The following is a 14,410-nucleotide window of genomic DNA, read 5'->3' on the forward strand; positions in this document are numbered from 1 at the left end:
AAGGCAAAAAGGGGGGGTCAGGCCCACGTTCCCAGCAGCTCCCTGCCCCTGGGGGTGGGATGGGGTCTCCCTGCTGCTGGGGGCTGTCTGGAATCAGCCCTGGCTGGGGAGGCATCACCTTGGAGGGGACTGCAGGGCGTGAAAAGCAAAGTTTGCTCTGCAATTGCTGGCTCCGTGTGACCCTGGCCAGGTCTGGTTGTGTCCCCTGGGGTCAGGAAGGGCTGGAGGAAGCCCCTTGCCCGGCTGTGCTGGCCGGATGCCCGGGCAGTGCCACAGGGATGGAGGAGAGGATGCTGTGCCAGTGAAGGCTCCTGAGTGGCATTTGAGGGGCAGTCACAGCGGTGACTCACGCCTGTGACCGGAGCGCTCTGTGGGCCTTGACTTCGTGGCCTGGGGTGGTTTCCAGCTGCCTGCTGTGCCCCAGCTGGTGCCCTGCAGCTCCAGGGTCCTGCTCCCCTCCTGCCCTCTCACACTGGGGGCCGACACCTTCCCTCCCTAAGCCGGGACTTCCCCCAGCCCTGCCTGGTGCCCCAGATGCAGTGTTTGGCTGCCCATCCCCTGTCCCTGGGGAGCCTTGGATGGTACTTGGCAGCCCCTGCACAGCCAGGACCCTCCTGGTGGTGCCCAGCTGAGCCCTGGGCCCCCACGCGCAGGGTGGAGCTGCTGTGGAGCTCCCAGTGGCATCACTGCTCACGATGCTGCTGCATCGGGGAGGGAAAGGATGTCCTGCCTGCACACCCCCCCCCATCACCTCCAATTTTTGGGTAGTGAAGGCAGAGGGACTTCTGTAGCCGTGTGCTGACGTCTCTGCGGTTTCCCCGACACAGCCCTGCCCAGGCAGGGAGCTGAGCCCCCCTTGCTGCTCCGGGGGGGGCTCTTCCCGCCTCTGCGCGTCTCATCCATATTTAATCCGGGTCTCCTGGAGCCATGTGCTCCCGGCACGGCGCGCAGGCCGCGCACACGGCGTGACACACTCGCTGCTAATGAATCCAGCGGCGTTTATGAAGTGCCTGGCGCGCCTGGGGCGCTGCGTGGTGATGATGATGCTCTGGGACGCTCTGGTCCCAGTGCCGCAGGCAGCTCCGCTCGCGGGCGGCCCCAGGCGCTCCCGTGCAGGCAGGGATGCGGGAGAGGCCGTCTCAGGACATGCTGTCTCTGGTTTTCAGGGGTGTTTCACTGTAACACACAGCAGCTTTAATTTTTCATCTCCCCGTGACCTCCTCTCACCGCTCAGAGCCCCCAGAGGAGCTGCCCTGAGGGGGAGAGCGGAGGATGGGATCGGTGCAAAGGGCCCAGCGAGGCGTTTCCCACCCGTGTGAGTCGCCCACGAGGAGCCGGATCAGAGCTGTAAATCCCAGCTGTGTCCTGCCCTTAAGGACTCTCCCTCGCCCTGCCGGTATCTCTGAGCCATCTCCCGATGGGAGTCGTGGGGCCTGTCCTCACGCAGCCCAAGATCTCCATCTGCTCCGCTGCTCTAAAAGCTCCTGGATTTAACACGCTCCCTGATCCTTGCGCTGCAGGGACACCGGGCTGGCTGTCAGCAGGGAGAGCTGGGGCCACCAAACAGCTCCCAGCCCTGAACAGCGGGTTCTGGTGCAGGGTGAGGTGTCAGGATGGTGGGTCTGACTGATGGGCAGGGCTGATCCTCACCTCTCCCAGGATCCTCCCTCCTTCCTGCAGGAGCTGGCACTGCTGCAGCAGCCACAGCACTGGCACACGCAGGTCCTGTGTCTGGAGCTGCTGTGGTGGCCAGAGCTGGGATGGGAGGGCTGGACAGGGACGGCCTGGGGCTGCTCAGCCTCTCCTCTCCTGTCCCGAAGCAGCTGTATTCATGAGGGGTTCAATGCCCACAGGCTTTTGGGGGGCTGAGAGGCAGATCAAGGGGCCCTCACAGCTGTGAGGAGTGTGGGCTGAGATGAGCTGTGAGGTTTGTTACCCCCTTGATACAGAAGTCTCTGCTGCTCCAGTTCCAGCCCCCTGAGCCATCACCCACGGCGTCCCCAGGCTCTGCTGTGGCTGAGCTGCTGCCCTGGGGCCCAGGACAGCCCCACTTCCACCACAGCAGCGTTTGCCAGATGCCACAGAAAAACCAAAAAACCTGTTAGTGTAATTGTTTTAATTGCAGTTCAGATTGCAGAGCAGCACAAGCCTCTGGCTGAGGGTATTGTTTCCTCTCCTGCAGCAGTGGGTGGGCACTGGGGTCCCACCTTGGCACAGGGATGGCTGGGGGTGGCTGTGAAGGCAGCAGCACCCCGAGGCCAGGGCCCTGCCTGGGGCTGGGGGCTGAGCGGGAGGCAGGAGCTGCCACCCGTTCCCTGGGTATAAATAGCATCCCCTTGCAGATTGTAGGCTGTTCCCAGTGACACAAAACCCAACAGCCTGTCCTTGGAGCAGCTGGTTTTTGGGGGCGGGGGGGAAGGACGGCGTCTGCGTCGCCAGAGAGGGCTGGGCTGCTCCGAGGGCTGGGGAGGGGGAGTGCTGGGGGGGCTGGCGGGGGCTCTGCAGTGCTGCTGCCTTTGTAAGGCTGGCAAGATGCTGCCCTAAATCCTTTCTGCACCTTGGGGGCATCTGATGAACTGGGGAGGGGGGAGCCCTTGGTTGCACCGTTTTCCTCGCTGCCCCTCGGTGCCCGCTGGCATCGTGCCCCTGTGCCCGTGTTGCTGCCCACCCTGTCCCTGTCCTGCCCCCTCAGCCACGGCCTGAGCTCCTCAGCAGCCACCTGTCTCCTGTCCAGCCACCTGAGGGGGTGATGGGCGAGTGGCACCTCACACCCAGCCTGTCCCCGTGGGCTCAGTGAACTGCCCTGGAACGGTTCTGATGTGTCACCTTTTCCCTGCCCCCAGAGGATTCCTGGTGCTGACTGTCCCCTCCTGAGGGTGCCCAGCACTTGGCATTCTGCTCATGGCTGGCTGGTGGTGCGAGAAAACACCTGGGGCCCAGACCTGCAGTTTGGCTCGAGGCATCTGCCTCACCCTGTTCTTTGTATTCTGATGGTTATGGCTGGAGGCATCCTGAGAGGACCTGGAGCGGCCACAGGAACAAACACTCCAGAGGAGGAGAGGCTTTAGGAGGATGGCAGGGGCTGGGTGAAGGACAGGGACCTCAGGGTGGCTGCTGGAGGTGTGGGAGGTGGCAGGGACCAGTCAGGAACAGAGGGCAGAGGCTGCAGTGGCTGGAGATGTTATCTGGGAAGATGCAGCACAAGTGGCCGCAGGACCCTCCCTGTGACCCTCACCATGGCTGTCACCAGTCCCTGGAAGCTGAGACTCGCTGACTACAAGCAGTGAGGGCTCTGCTGGGTTTCACCAGCTGCGACCCTTGGGGCTGTCACCACATCCTTGCTCTTGTGGAGGAAGGAAGGAGGGGCAGTGCTGGTGTCACCATGTCCTGCCCCGTGCCCCAGGAGCAGCACGGGACTGAACCCACACGGCTCCCACTCACAGCTGCTGTGGGATAGGGGACTTACAGGGGGGCTGTCTGTGTGGGTGGATTGTTTTTGGCTGGCCTCAAGGAGTAAGTAAAGATTTCCCTACTTGATCTCTGATTCTATAATCGATTTATCCGCACAGCTGCTCTGCAGCAGGTGTGGGACAGCAGGGAAGTTGTAGCACCCAGGAACAGCATCGGGCACACTGCACTGCCCTGCCCATGGCTGTGGCACTCGGGTGGCCTCCAGCCCCATCACACACCGAGCCACTCGCTCAGATTCACCCCTGAAGTGCTGCCTTCCAGGAACTGTGTCCTGACCCCGCCTGGCTCCCGAGGGACAGCGAGAGCCCCAAGGCAGCCGCTGCCCAGGAGCGGGGGACACAGTTCAGGGGTTGTCACAGTGACCACAGCAGGATCGTTTGCTGCAGAGCCCTGGGGGTGTCACTGTCCCCCCGAGCCAGCTTGGCAGGACCCGGAGGGAGCTGAGCTTCCAGCCTGTGTCTTGGGGGAAAAAATACATCAATCTGTGTGATGTGTTACATAAACCAGCACAAGACATGGTCTAAGGGTACAGGAGAAGGAGAGAGCCTGGCAGGCAGGCTCAGGGTGTGCCTGAGCCAGTTCCAAGGGGAACTGGGCAGAAATCCTGCTTTACACAGGCAGAACCTTCCTCTGGAAAAAGACCAGCTCCCGAGCTGCTCAGGGAACAGACACACGTGAGAGAACCCGGTGTCTTTCTTCACTCTTTATTGTGTAAAAATAAAGTCAACAATTCATGTAATCCCAGCAATAAAATGGAAAAAGCATGAGAATCCGTAGAAACAGTGCATTGTCAGAACTGCCGATGAGGGCCGGATGCGCGGGGTATCGGAACCCCTTCAAATCCCAAAGGAGACAGAGCCAGAATAGGAAAAATGTACAGCTTTGGTTAGCAAAATAATGACAAATTAAGATACATTAATCTCTCCCCTACTGTACACTATGTACACTGTGTTGACATCACACCCTTTCGTGGTTTTTTGGCAAATCCAACGCACCTGGGGCTGGAGGTGAAACCTGTGCCGTGGTCTCGTTGTTCTCAGCAGGTTGTGCTTGTCGCCGATGTGAACAGGGGCTTGGGAGGAACTGAAATTAACTCACGGTGGTTTGGGGTTTTGCTTGTAACAAGAGCACAGTTGAAGATCCGCTGCCCCGAGCCCCGGCCGTGCAGGTGTCTCGCTCTGGGGTGTCCCTGCCTGTGCCAGGTCCCCAGGGCAGCAGCGGCCGGGCTGGCTCTGTGCTCCCAGCCGGGGGGCCGTGGCCTTGCCGGCTCCGCACGTGTCTTTGCCGCATCCTTGGAGTTGGTCGGGAGGCTCTGGAGCCCTGTGTGAATTCTCTGCCTCATCCTCCACTGCCACCCAGGGCAGCCCTGGGTGGGCAGGGAGAGGGCTGGGGGGTGATTTCTGCAATCTGTAGTACAAACCAGGAGTTTAGAAAAGGAAACCATACAAAATGCATCTGTTATCTCAAAATACGCTTCTTTATCTCTTTTTATCCCACAGAATCTCAAAGCACTTTTTTTTTTTTCCTCAGGGAGCACTGATAATTCTATATTTTTTTTTTATCTTCATAAAAATACCTTTTTTTTTTTTAAATTGGTAATAAACTTCCCTTTACAGTAAGAGAAACAAGAGAGTGTATTATCAAAAGCAGAAAGGCTTCAGACCTGTCAGTGGGAGCTGGACTTGAGGGGACGGTAAAGGCTATTTGTCACCAGCTACGGCGCGTAGGAGGCCTCGGGGGGCTGCAGGCGGCGGGGCCGGGGGTACCTGAGTGCGGCAGGTTGGGCAGCGGGGCCAGTGGGGGGGTCCCGCCGGGGGTCCCGCCCGGTGCCCGCCGCAGCCCGGGGCTATGGCTGTGGTGCTGGGGAGCAGCGCCGGCCGGGGCAGGGGGCACTGGGGCTCACCTGGGAAGGGGGTCGTCTCCTTACCCCGGGGGTGGGAATGGAGGGGTCGCCCCCTCCATGGAGTCCCAGCCGCTGTTACAACCCCGGCTTGGAGCACAACTGGAGGGGATGCTGCAGCCTTGCCCCAGCTCCGGGGCCACCACCCTCCCGGGGGGGTCAGGCTGGAGAAAGACGAGCCCCGAGGGGTCTCCTGTCCGGGCCCCGCAGCCTTTTAAGGCGCCGGTGCCCGGGGAAAGCAGCGGCTAAGCAGGGGCCGGGCTCGGGGGGGCGGCAGGGGGGGCGCAGCCGCGCCAGGCCAAGGCACGCAGGCGTTGAAGGACGTTGGCAAGACAGAAACCGGAGGGTCGTGGGGCTCCGGGGGCGGGCGCCCCGCTGTCAGGGCATCCCCGCGCCCGGGACAAGACGGGTGGCTTCGTACTCGGTTGGTTTTGCGCAAAAAAAAAAGGAGGAAAAAAAATAAATAAAAGAACCCGCTGAGGAGGTTTCTCTCGCTTGTCCGTGGCTCTAGTTGAGCTGGCGACAGGCCTCGAAAGTCCACTTGGTGGCCCCGCCGTAGATGTCGATGTTGGACTCGGCCCAGGCGATGACGTTTCCCGCGAGCGCCTTGGAGCTGCAGGTGGCCAGCCCGTACACCTCGCCGGGGCTCAGCTTGCGGTCCCACACGTTGAAGTGGGCCAGCTCGCCCATGAAGGCCTGCGTGGCGTCGAACCCACCGCCCAGCGTGTCCTGTGGAGGAGCCGCTGTCACCGGGGGCACGGGCCGGGCAGCCCTGTCCTTCCCCTCGGGTGCCCCCAGCCGAGCTGGGACCCCCACACCTGTCCCCCAGCCTTTACCTGCTCCTGGCCCAGCACCAGGACCCCCTGGGGCTTGATGGGGTGGTAGGGGGCCAGGTTCTCGCCGTTGCCCGTCTGTGTGCCGTCCTGGTAGGCTTCCCACACGCCGTCCCTCGTGGTCCAGGTGACACAGATGTGGTGCCACTTGCCGTCGTTGATGACAAAGGGCAGTTTGGCCACCTGTGGGCAGTGGGTCAGGGGTGCGCAGTGGGGTCCCACACGCTGCCCCCCCAGCCCGTTCCCCCCTCCCAGCACCCTCCACGCTCCCGGGGCTCTACCTTGTCATTGATGAGGATCTCCATGGGGTTGTTGCCCCACTCAATGAGCACCAGCTCGTTCGCCTGCCCGGGCACAGCGTAGGAGAAGGGGGTGCCCATGCCGGGGGAGGCGTTGGATTTGATCCACATGCAGATGCTGAAGGCGTACATCTCGGGCAGGCTCTTCTTCACCTTGGCATACATGTAGTTGGTGCGCAGAGGGAAGGTGAGCTGGAACCTGTCCGGGGGCCGGTTGTCCTTCTGGCCTGTGGGAGCGGAGGGTCGGTGGGCTCCGGCCAGATCCCCTCTCTGCCCCTTTGGGGGTTCCCCCCTCCCCACCCCGTTATGTAACGGGCCTTGAGATGGCAGCGAGGAGCAAATCCCTCCGGAGCCGCACGGCTCCCTAATCCCCGGGGCGGGCAGAGCCCGGAGCATCCCCGGCTGCGGAGCCCGCGGGCACCGGCTGCCCCGACCGAATAACGGTGTGGGTTGGGAGGGAACTTAGAGACCGGCCAGTTCCAACCCCTGCCAGGGGGAAAGCAAAGCGAGGGACCGCTCCGCGGGTGGGAAATGGGACAGCTCGGCAGAGCCGCCCGCGGGAGCGGCTCCGCATCCACCGACAGCGCCCGGTCCCCGGCGGCGGGGGGAGCTCCGTGGGGAAGCCGGCACGGGGGTCCCGAGGCCGGCGGGGGTGGGTGGGCAGCGCCCGGTACCTTTCTCCAGGTCGCTGATGCGCTGGTGCAGCGAGGTGAGGGTGCTCTCGATCTTGCCGCGCTCCTCGGACTCGTTGCGGGGGCTGAGCTTGCCCTCCTCCAGGCTGTTCACCCGCGACAGCACCTGCTTCTCCAGGTCGTCGATCTTATTTTGCAGGATGTCCTTCAGGTTGTTGGTCTGGCTGGAGGAGTTCATCCTGCTGAACTGCTACAGGGGGCGAGCAGAGGAACAGGCTGTTAGGGCCGGGCAGCGGTTCCCGGTGCCCGGTTGTGCGGGTCCCCCGGCTGTGCGGGTCCCCACGTCCCGATGCGCGGGTGTCCCGATGCCGGCTGCCCGGCTCCGCTGATGCCCGGCTCCCGGTGCCCGGCTCGGCGGCTCCCCCGGTGCCCGGCTCCCCGGGTCTCCTCGCGTACCTCCAGGTTTTCCAGCCGGGTTTTCAGGGACTGCAGCGTCTGCCCCAGCTGGCTGAGGGTCTCGGCGGCGGGCGGCCGCGACAGGTCGCCCATGGTGTTCTTGGCGAAGCCTTTCCTGCCCTTGGCCTCGCCGGGCTCCAGCACGCTCTGGCTCTCGCAGCGGCCCAGCTTGGCCGTGAGCTCGCGGATCGTCTCCTTCTGGTTCATGATCGTCTCCTTCTGCTGCAGCACCGTCTCCCGCAGCTGCAGCACGGTGCCCTTCAGCTCCTCGGCCGAGCCGGTGCCCAGCGCCGATGCCGCGCACACGTCCCCGTCCAGGGGCACCGAGGTGCAGACGAAGCGCGTCTGCCCCAGGCCCTGCCCCAGCGCCGGCCCCAGCGCCGGCCCCAGCAGCAGCAGCAGCGGGACGAGGCTGCCGGGCGGCCCCGCGGCCATGGCTCCGCTCGGCTCCGCTCGCTCCGGGCCGGCTCCGGCTCCGCTGCGGCGCCGCCGCTTTATAGAGCCCGGGCGGGGCCCACGGGACGTCACGGCGCGTGGAATCCCGGCCCGCGGCGGGGGGGTCCCGCGGGGAGGGGGCGTGAGAGCGAGCGAGTGAGAGCGTGTGTGTGAGAGTGAGTGTGAGAGAGTGCGCGTGTCCGTGTGTCCCTGTCCGTGTGTCCCTGTCCGTGTGTGTGTGTGTGTGCGGGGGGGGCGCGTGTGTCGGTGGGCGGGAGCGTGGATGGGCGCGGGGGTGGGCGGTGCGCGTGGGTAGCGGAGATCGTGCAGCGGGGGGTGTGCGGGAGCGTGTGCGGGGTGTGTGTGTGCGAGGAGTACGTGTGTGTGTGTGTGTGCGGGTGTGTGTGTGGGAGATGCGGGTGTGTGTGTGCGGGGGTGTGCCCGCGCACGCGGACAGTGCGTGTGCCTGTGTGTGCGGGGCTGTGTGCGGGGCTGCGTGTGCGGGGGTGGTGGCACAGCGCTGCGTTCGCTCCGGGCCGCGGGTCCGGGGGTGCTCCGGGGGTGCCCGCGCCGGGGGTTTGGGGGTGTTGCCGGGGGTGCCAGTGTGCGGTCCGGGGCAGCCCCTGGGGCGTGGGGCCGTGCCCGTGCACTGCCCGGGAGCAGTGGAGCCGCTGGAGCACAGCCGGGCCCCGGTGGCTGCGTGTCCCCAGGCATCAGGTGCACCCGCCGGTGCCAGTGCCGGTGCCCAGCTCGGCTGTGGGTACGGGGGAGCAGTCGCTGCTTTGCTGCTTTTTTAATCAGGGAAAAAAAACCACACAGGCAATATTTGGAGCTGTCCTTGGTGGGAATAGCTCGTGGCTTTTGGAGTTGTCACTTTTCTCATCTCCAGCACTTCATCCAAGGCCGATTCCCCTTCAGCCCTGGAGCAGTGAGTGTGCAGTGTCCCCCTGCCCTTGTGCCCCACGTGCTGCCCTCGGCCACGCACCTGAGCATGAGTGAGACTGTCCTGGCCCTGCAGCCCCAGGCCCCTGAGCTTCCCCTGCCTGTTGGCTTTATCCTTGTCTTCTCTCTGTGATGTTGTACCATGACAGGAGATACCTGACCTGGAGAGCAGGCTGGGGGGTGAATGGTGGAGCATGGTCCCCTCTGCTCAGCTCACAGCTTGGCTCACCCAGCGCTGCAGCAGCACATATGGCTGGAGTATTTACATAATGCCAAGTTATCCTGTGAAATATGAAGCAATTAATTTTGATTAGTGAAGTGGGTCAGTAAAATACAAAGGCTTTCAGTCCACGGATCTGCAAAAGATAAAACACAGTCGCTCCATGGCCCTTTACCCTTTGATCTCCTCTCTGGAGCGGGCCTGAGGAGCCCTCACCAGGGCTGGAGCTCCCCAAGTGGCTCCTGGTGATATCCTGTGACTGGGTTTGGTGCCTTTTCTTTAGCAGGTCTTTAGCCAGCCCCTAGAGGTTTGTGACACGCTGCCTTAGCATGGAGTGTTTCCTCCTCAAAGGCACCTCAGCTGCCCTCGGGAGGCCCTTTCCCCATCCAGCCATGCTCTGTGGGTTATGGTTAAAGCAGCATTTTATGGCCAAACCCAGGGGCTTGGGGTGCTCAGCAAAAAGAGGATGGCAGGTTGGCAAACCCTGTGATGCTCTGCTGTGGCTGAGTCTGTCCGTTGATGCCAGCCCAGGGAATGGAGGGCAGTGCTGGGACAGAAGAGTCCAAGGGGGCTGGAGCTGTGCCAGGGTGCTCAGCACCTCTGGGCACCTTCATGGGCATCCTGTAGTGCTTTTGTCACTGTTGCTGTCCAACCTGCCCCAGCACTCCTGGGGCCTGCAGAGAGTTATTTCCTGAGGCTCCTGGGTGTCACTGCTGCTCCTGCCCCATGCAGTTCAGAGCCTCTGAAAGCCATGAGTTCACCTGTGCTGCTGCTTACCTGGGGTGCTGCTCACTTCTGGGGCTGTTCACACCTCTGGCACTGCTCACCTGCTTTGCTGTATGAAATTCTGGTTGAAAATCTCCATTTCCACTCGGTTGTTCCCTTCTGGCTTTATTGCCCTGGTTACTGTCCCTGCTGTTGGCTCTCTGTGCTGTGCAGCATTTCGGTGCAACAGGCATGGGGCAGAGGGGAGATAAGGAGGGGACAGGCAGGATGGGGTTTACTGGGCAGACCAGTCTCCCTTCTGTGCTGGTTTGGTTTGGGGTTGGTTTGGGTTTGTTTTTTTTAGCAAAGGGATGCTATGGAAAAGGCTGAAAAGACTGCAGGTCTAATCCTTCTGCCACAGGCAGGAACACAACCCAAAAACGATGTTACTGCAGGCAATAGAATTACACCAGTGTAAACTGGTCTGAGAGGCAGCAGAGTCGGGTCCCACTTCTGTTAACATCTGCACGGTATTGACAGAGCTGTGCGTGTCACTGAACCAATTTACCTCGGAATCTTTTGTCATCCACTGCACATTATGCGGAGATGAGACCAAGGTGACAAATGCAATAAGATAAACACTTGGATACTATGGTGATGGAGACCACGGAAATGCCTGGGTAGGAAAAAACAACAAAGCTGTGCTACAAGAGATAAGCAAAATAACCCCCGTGGCTCCTAATGCAAAGAAAGAACTGGAAAATATGATCAAGATTTCAGCTTTCCCAGAATCACTGAATCATGCAGTAGGATCCGTTATTGCTTCTGTAGATTTAGGAGCTGTGTGGCTGTAATGGAATAACGGAGCCCCTATTATTTTTAACTCTTCTCTTGCCTCTTCCTGAGCGCTCGGGAGCAGCTGATTGATGGCTCTGTAGCTGAAAAGAGCTGAGCACAGCTCTCAAGGACCCTCGGAGATGATTTAGCTCTGAACGGGAGCCAGCAGGCACATTTGTACTTGTGATGGACGAGGACCTTCGTGGACAGCCCGGGGTGCTCCCCCCAGGGCCCGGTGCCCTGGCTGCCTGTGCCCTCTGCCAGCACAGAGGTGAGGGGTGTAAATATTCCATCTGGTCGACACTAACCTTTGTGTGGGAACAGCAGAATTACAAATGCAGAAAGGACAGTTTTTAAAGTGGACAAATCTCTTTAATCCCAGGAGCTGGAGCCCCAGGGAGCAGGCAGTGGAAGCTTTCTCTCCTGCTTGTGCAGCCTGCTGTACATAAACCATCTCCTGTGGGGTGATGCTGATTCCGCATGTAAGTCTCCTCTGCGGAGTGGGAGCAATCTGATCCATTATGGGATGGAGGCAGTTTTGTGATGGGAAATAGCAAAGGGAACATTTCACTGAGTGAGAAGCCCAGGTCCTTATGTTCGTGCATGGAGCTGCTGATTGTGCTGGTTGTGCCCATGTTGTCACTGAGGTTTCTGGAAGGATTGTCCACTCCAGCCCCTGGCCATGCACCCCTGTCCCCAGTGGGCTCCAAGCAGGCCGTGCCCGTGGCTATGAGGCTGTTTTGTTGGGTTTTTTGGGGTGTTTTTAATACAAAGGCTTGTTCTCAGGATAACTGCAGCAAGGTCTCTGGTCACAGAACCGCTGGCTGTGCAGAGCCCAGATGTGAGTGGAGCAGGATCCTCTCCAAAGCCCTTTTCCTTCTGCAGCTGGATCCGGTGTAGGGAACCAGCCCACAGCTCCGAGCTGCTCCATGGTTCTGTTTGAGAATAGTGCACATGCAGAATATTTTTCACTGTGCCTCCTAAACTGTGCAGCTGCCACTGGAGCAGCTCGGGCACGGTGCAGCCAGTGCAGATACCGCATGTGAGGTGGAGTATTCCCATCTGTGACAGACACACTTTGGACTGGAGTTGGGAATTTTGCTGCATTTTGCTGCAGTCTTCCTTTGCAGATCTCTCCCTCTCTCTCTGTCTCTCTCTCTCTCTCCCTCTCTCACACATTCACTCTCTCCCCTTTTCCCCTTCCCTTTCTTTCCTGTTCCCATCTCAAAAGTCGGTTTCCTCCTGAACTGCCTGACATTTACACCCAGGGAGAATGAGGAGTGTGGTCTCTGTACTAGTAGGTTTCTGTGATGCTATAGGGACACAGCTCCTTTCATTACAAATAATTAATTTAGCTCTATATTGCATAACATCCTAAAAAGCTTTCTAGGGCAGTCTCATACTAGCTGGATGCACAGATCCTATCAATATTACATTACATTTGGGTACAACAGTTATGAAGTTTCATTAAAAATTTAATTTGTGGTTTAAAACTGCAGCATTCCCTTAAAAGTGTAGCAGAGAAACCATTGTGGCTGCTGGAGGACTGAGCTTGCATTAGCCAAAATTGCAGTGAGAGCTGCAGAAGGGGTTTGGGATGGTGGTGATAATCCCTGCACAGGAATCCGGGGCTGGAGCGGAGCAGGAGGGAGCTCGGGTTTGGCATCAGGCTGTGCTGGGTCCCACTGGGCTCCTGCCAGATGAGGGGGTTTTGTCTGAGTACAGAATTAAACCTGTGTCTGGTTAGCCCAGAAAAGGCCTCAGCCCATCCCCACATGGGCCCGTTTTGGGGGAGTTTTTGGATGAAAAAGGTGCCATGGGAACATGGAATGACAGGGATGTATGCCATGGGAATGTGGAACGAGAGGGATGTGTTCAATGGGATCATGGAATGAGATGGATGTATGCCATAGGACCATGAAACGAGAGGGATGTGTGCCATGGGATCATGGAATGAGAGGGATGTGTGCCATGGAAATGTGGAACAAGAGGGGTATGTGCCATAGGATCATGGAATCAGGGATGTGTGCCATGGGATCATGGAATCAGGGATGTGTGCCATGGAAATGTGGAACAAGAGGGGTGTGTGCCATAGGACCATGGAATGAGGGGGTGTGTGCCATAGGATCATGGAATGAGAGGGGTGTGTGCCATGGGATCGTGGAATGAGATGGATGTGTGCCGTGCCCGGGGCTGTGGGGTGGGAGCTGGGCTGGAGCCCCGGAGCTGTGAGCCCGGCAGCCCCGGCTGCTGCTGCTGCCTTTGTAGATCACTGCCATCCTCCTGCACTGGTGTGAATTAAGAACCTCCTCGCCGGCAGTGGAGGGGCCGACAGCCGGAGCGGGAGGCGGGAGCGGGAGCAGGGCCCGTGTCATGTTTTGTTAATGAGGGTTTGCTGTGACGCCTCAGCAGCGGAGCTGAATGGAGGCAGGATCCAACATCCCGCATCCGCCCCGCCGCCTCAGAATTGATTTGTGCAGGAATTCCCCCCTGTCTGCGCTCACACACGTCAGAAGAAGCAGCAGCGTTTCTTTCCAGACCATCCCTCAAGTCGTTTTTCAGCTCTCTCAGGATTTTCCTGCAGTGAGAGAAAGCAGGATGCTGGCTGGGGGCTGGATCCCAGCTCCTCGGCAGGACACACACACCTCCCAGTCCTGCCCAGCTGCTGGGACTGCACCTGCTGCTCCTGCCCACCCAGGGCCTGGCTGTGACACAGGGACAGTCCCCCTGGGACCCCAGCCCTGCCCGGGGGCTCTCACAGGGCTGGCCTCTGTGCCACACCCGCAGGTGACAAACGGTGACTGCGCGTTATAAAAACCACGTTTGTCGTTTTTTCCCCCTTGTCCAACAAATTAGGTGAAATTCGCATCCAGGGCGGGGTGTTTGAGGAGTCAGCACCGTGCTGGTGGTGACTGTGGTCTCAGAGATCGCTTCCCCTCCCCCCGGCGAGGATAATAATGGGGAGTGGGTTCCTAAATCCCTTAAGCCTCTTTGATAGCTTCAATATTTATCTGTAATCCTACTGGTGCTTCTGAACAGACACAGCTCTGTGTCCCTATTGCTCTGGGGCTTCTTCCCACCTTGCAGCGTTCCCTTTCTGTGGGAGAAGAGGCAATGCAGGATGAGAAGGAAACATCAAAAGCAGTGACACTGCTGTGCCCTAGTTTTTTCCATGATTATTTATTATTTTGCAGTCTCTTGCTCCCTTTCTCCCACGCTCTCTCCTCTGATCTGTTAATGTGCTGTGGTGGGTTGACCCATGCTGGACACCAGGTGCCCCCAAAGCTGCTCCATCGCTCCCCTCCTCAGCTGAGGGGCAGAGAAAATAGAGCAAAAAGCTCGTGGGGCGAGATAAGGGCAGGGAGGGATCACTCACCAATTACCGTCCCGGGCAAACAGACTGGACCTGGGGAAATGAGTTTGTTACCAGTCAAATCAGAGTAGGATAATGAGAAATAAAAACGAAATCTTAAAACACCTTCCCCTCCCTTCTTCCTGGGCTCATTTTCACTCCTGAATTCTCTCCCTCCTCCCCCCCAGCAGCACCGAGGCACAGGGGTGGGCAGCTGGGCCGGGCAGGGCCGTGGGCAGGAGCAGGTGTAGGGTGAGCCCAGGATCAGGGAGTTCTGTGCTGGCACCTGCTCCCACCAGGGAGAAGCTGGAGCAGAGATGGAGAGGTG

At 59.8% G+C, this 14,410-nt stretch overlaps 1 protein-coding gene across 1 annotated transcript; it reads right to left on the reverse strand.

Moving 5' to 3' along the window:
• Positions 1–4,159: 4,159 nt before the first annotated feature.
• NPTX1 (neuronal pentraxin 1) lies at positions 4,160–8,059 on the reverse strand. The gene is made up of 5 exons (XM_050319420.1): positions 7,592–8,059; positions 7,178–7,385; positions 6,486–6,730; positions 6,208–6,387; positions 4,160–6,100 (listed from the first exon to the last, which is right to left on the reverse strand). Exons 1-5 carry the CDS (start codon positions 8,024–8,026, stop codon positions 5,879–5,881), a joined length of 1,290 nt encoding a protein of 429 aa, XP_050175377.1. The 5' UTR covers positions 8,027–8,059; the 3' UTR covers positions 4,160–5,878.
• Positions 8,060–14,410: the final 6,351 nt, after the last annotated feature.

Source organism: Myiozetetes cayanensis, unplaced genomic scaffold, assembly GCF_022539395.1.
Source record: "Myiozetetes cayanensis isolate MyiCay16 unplaced genomic scaffold, myiCay2020 scf22, whole genome shotgun sequence".
NCBI lineage: Eukaryota > Metazoa > Chordata > Aves > Passeriformes > Tyrannidae > Myiozetetes > Myiozetetes cayanensis.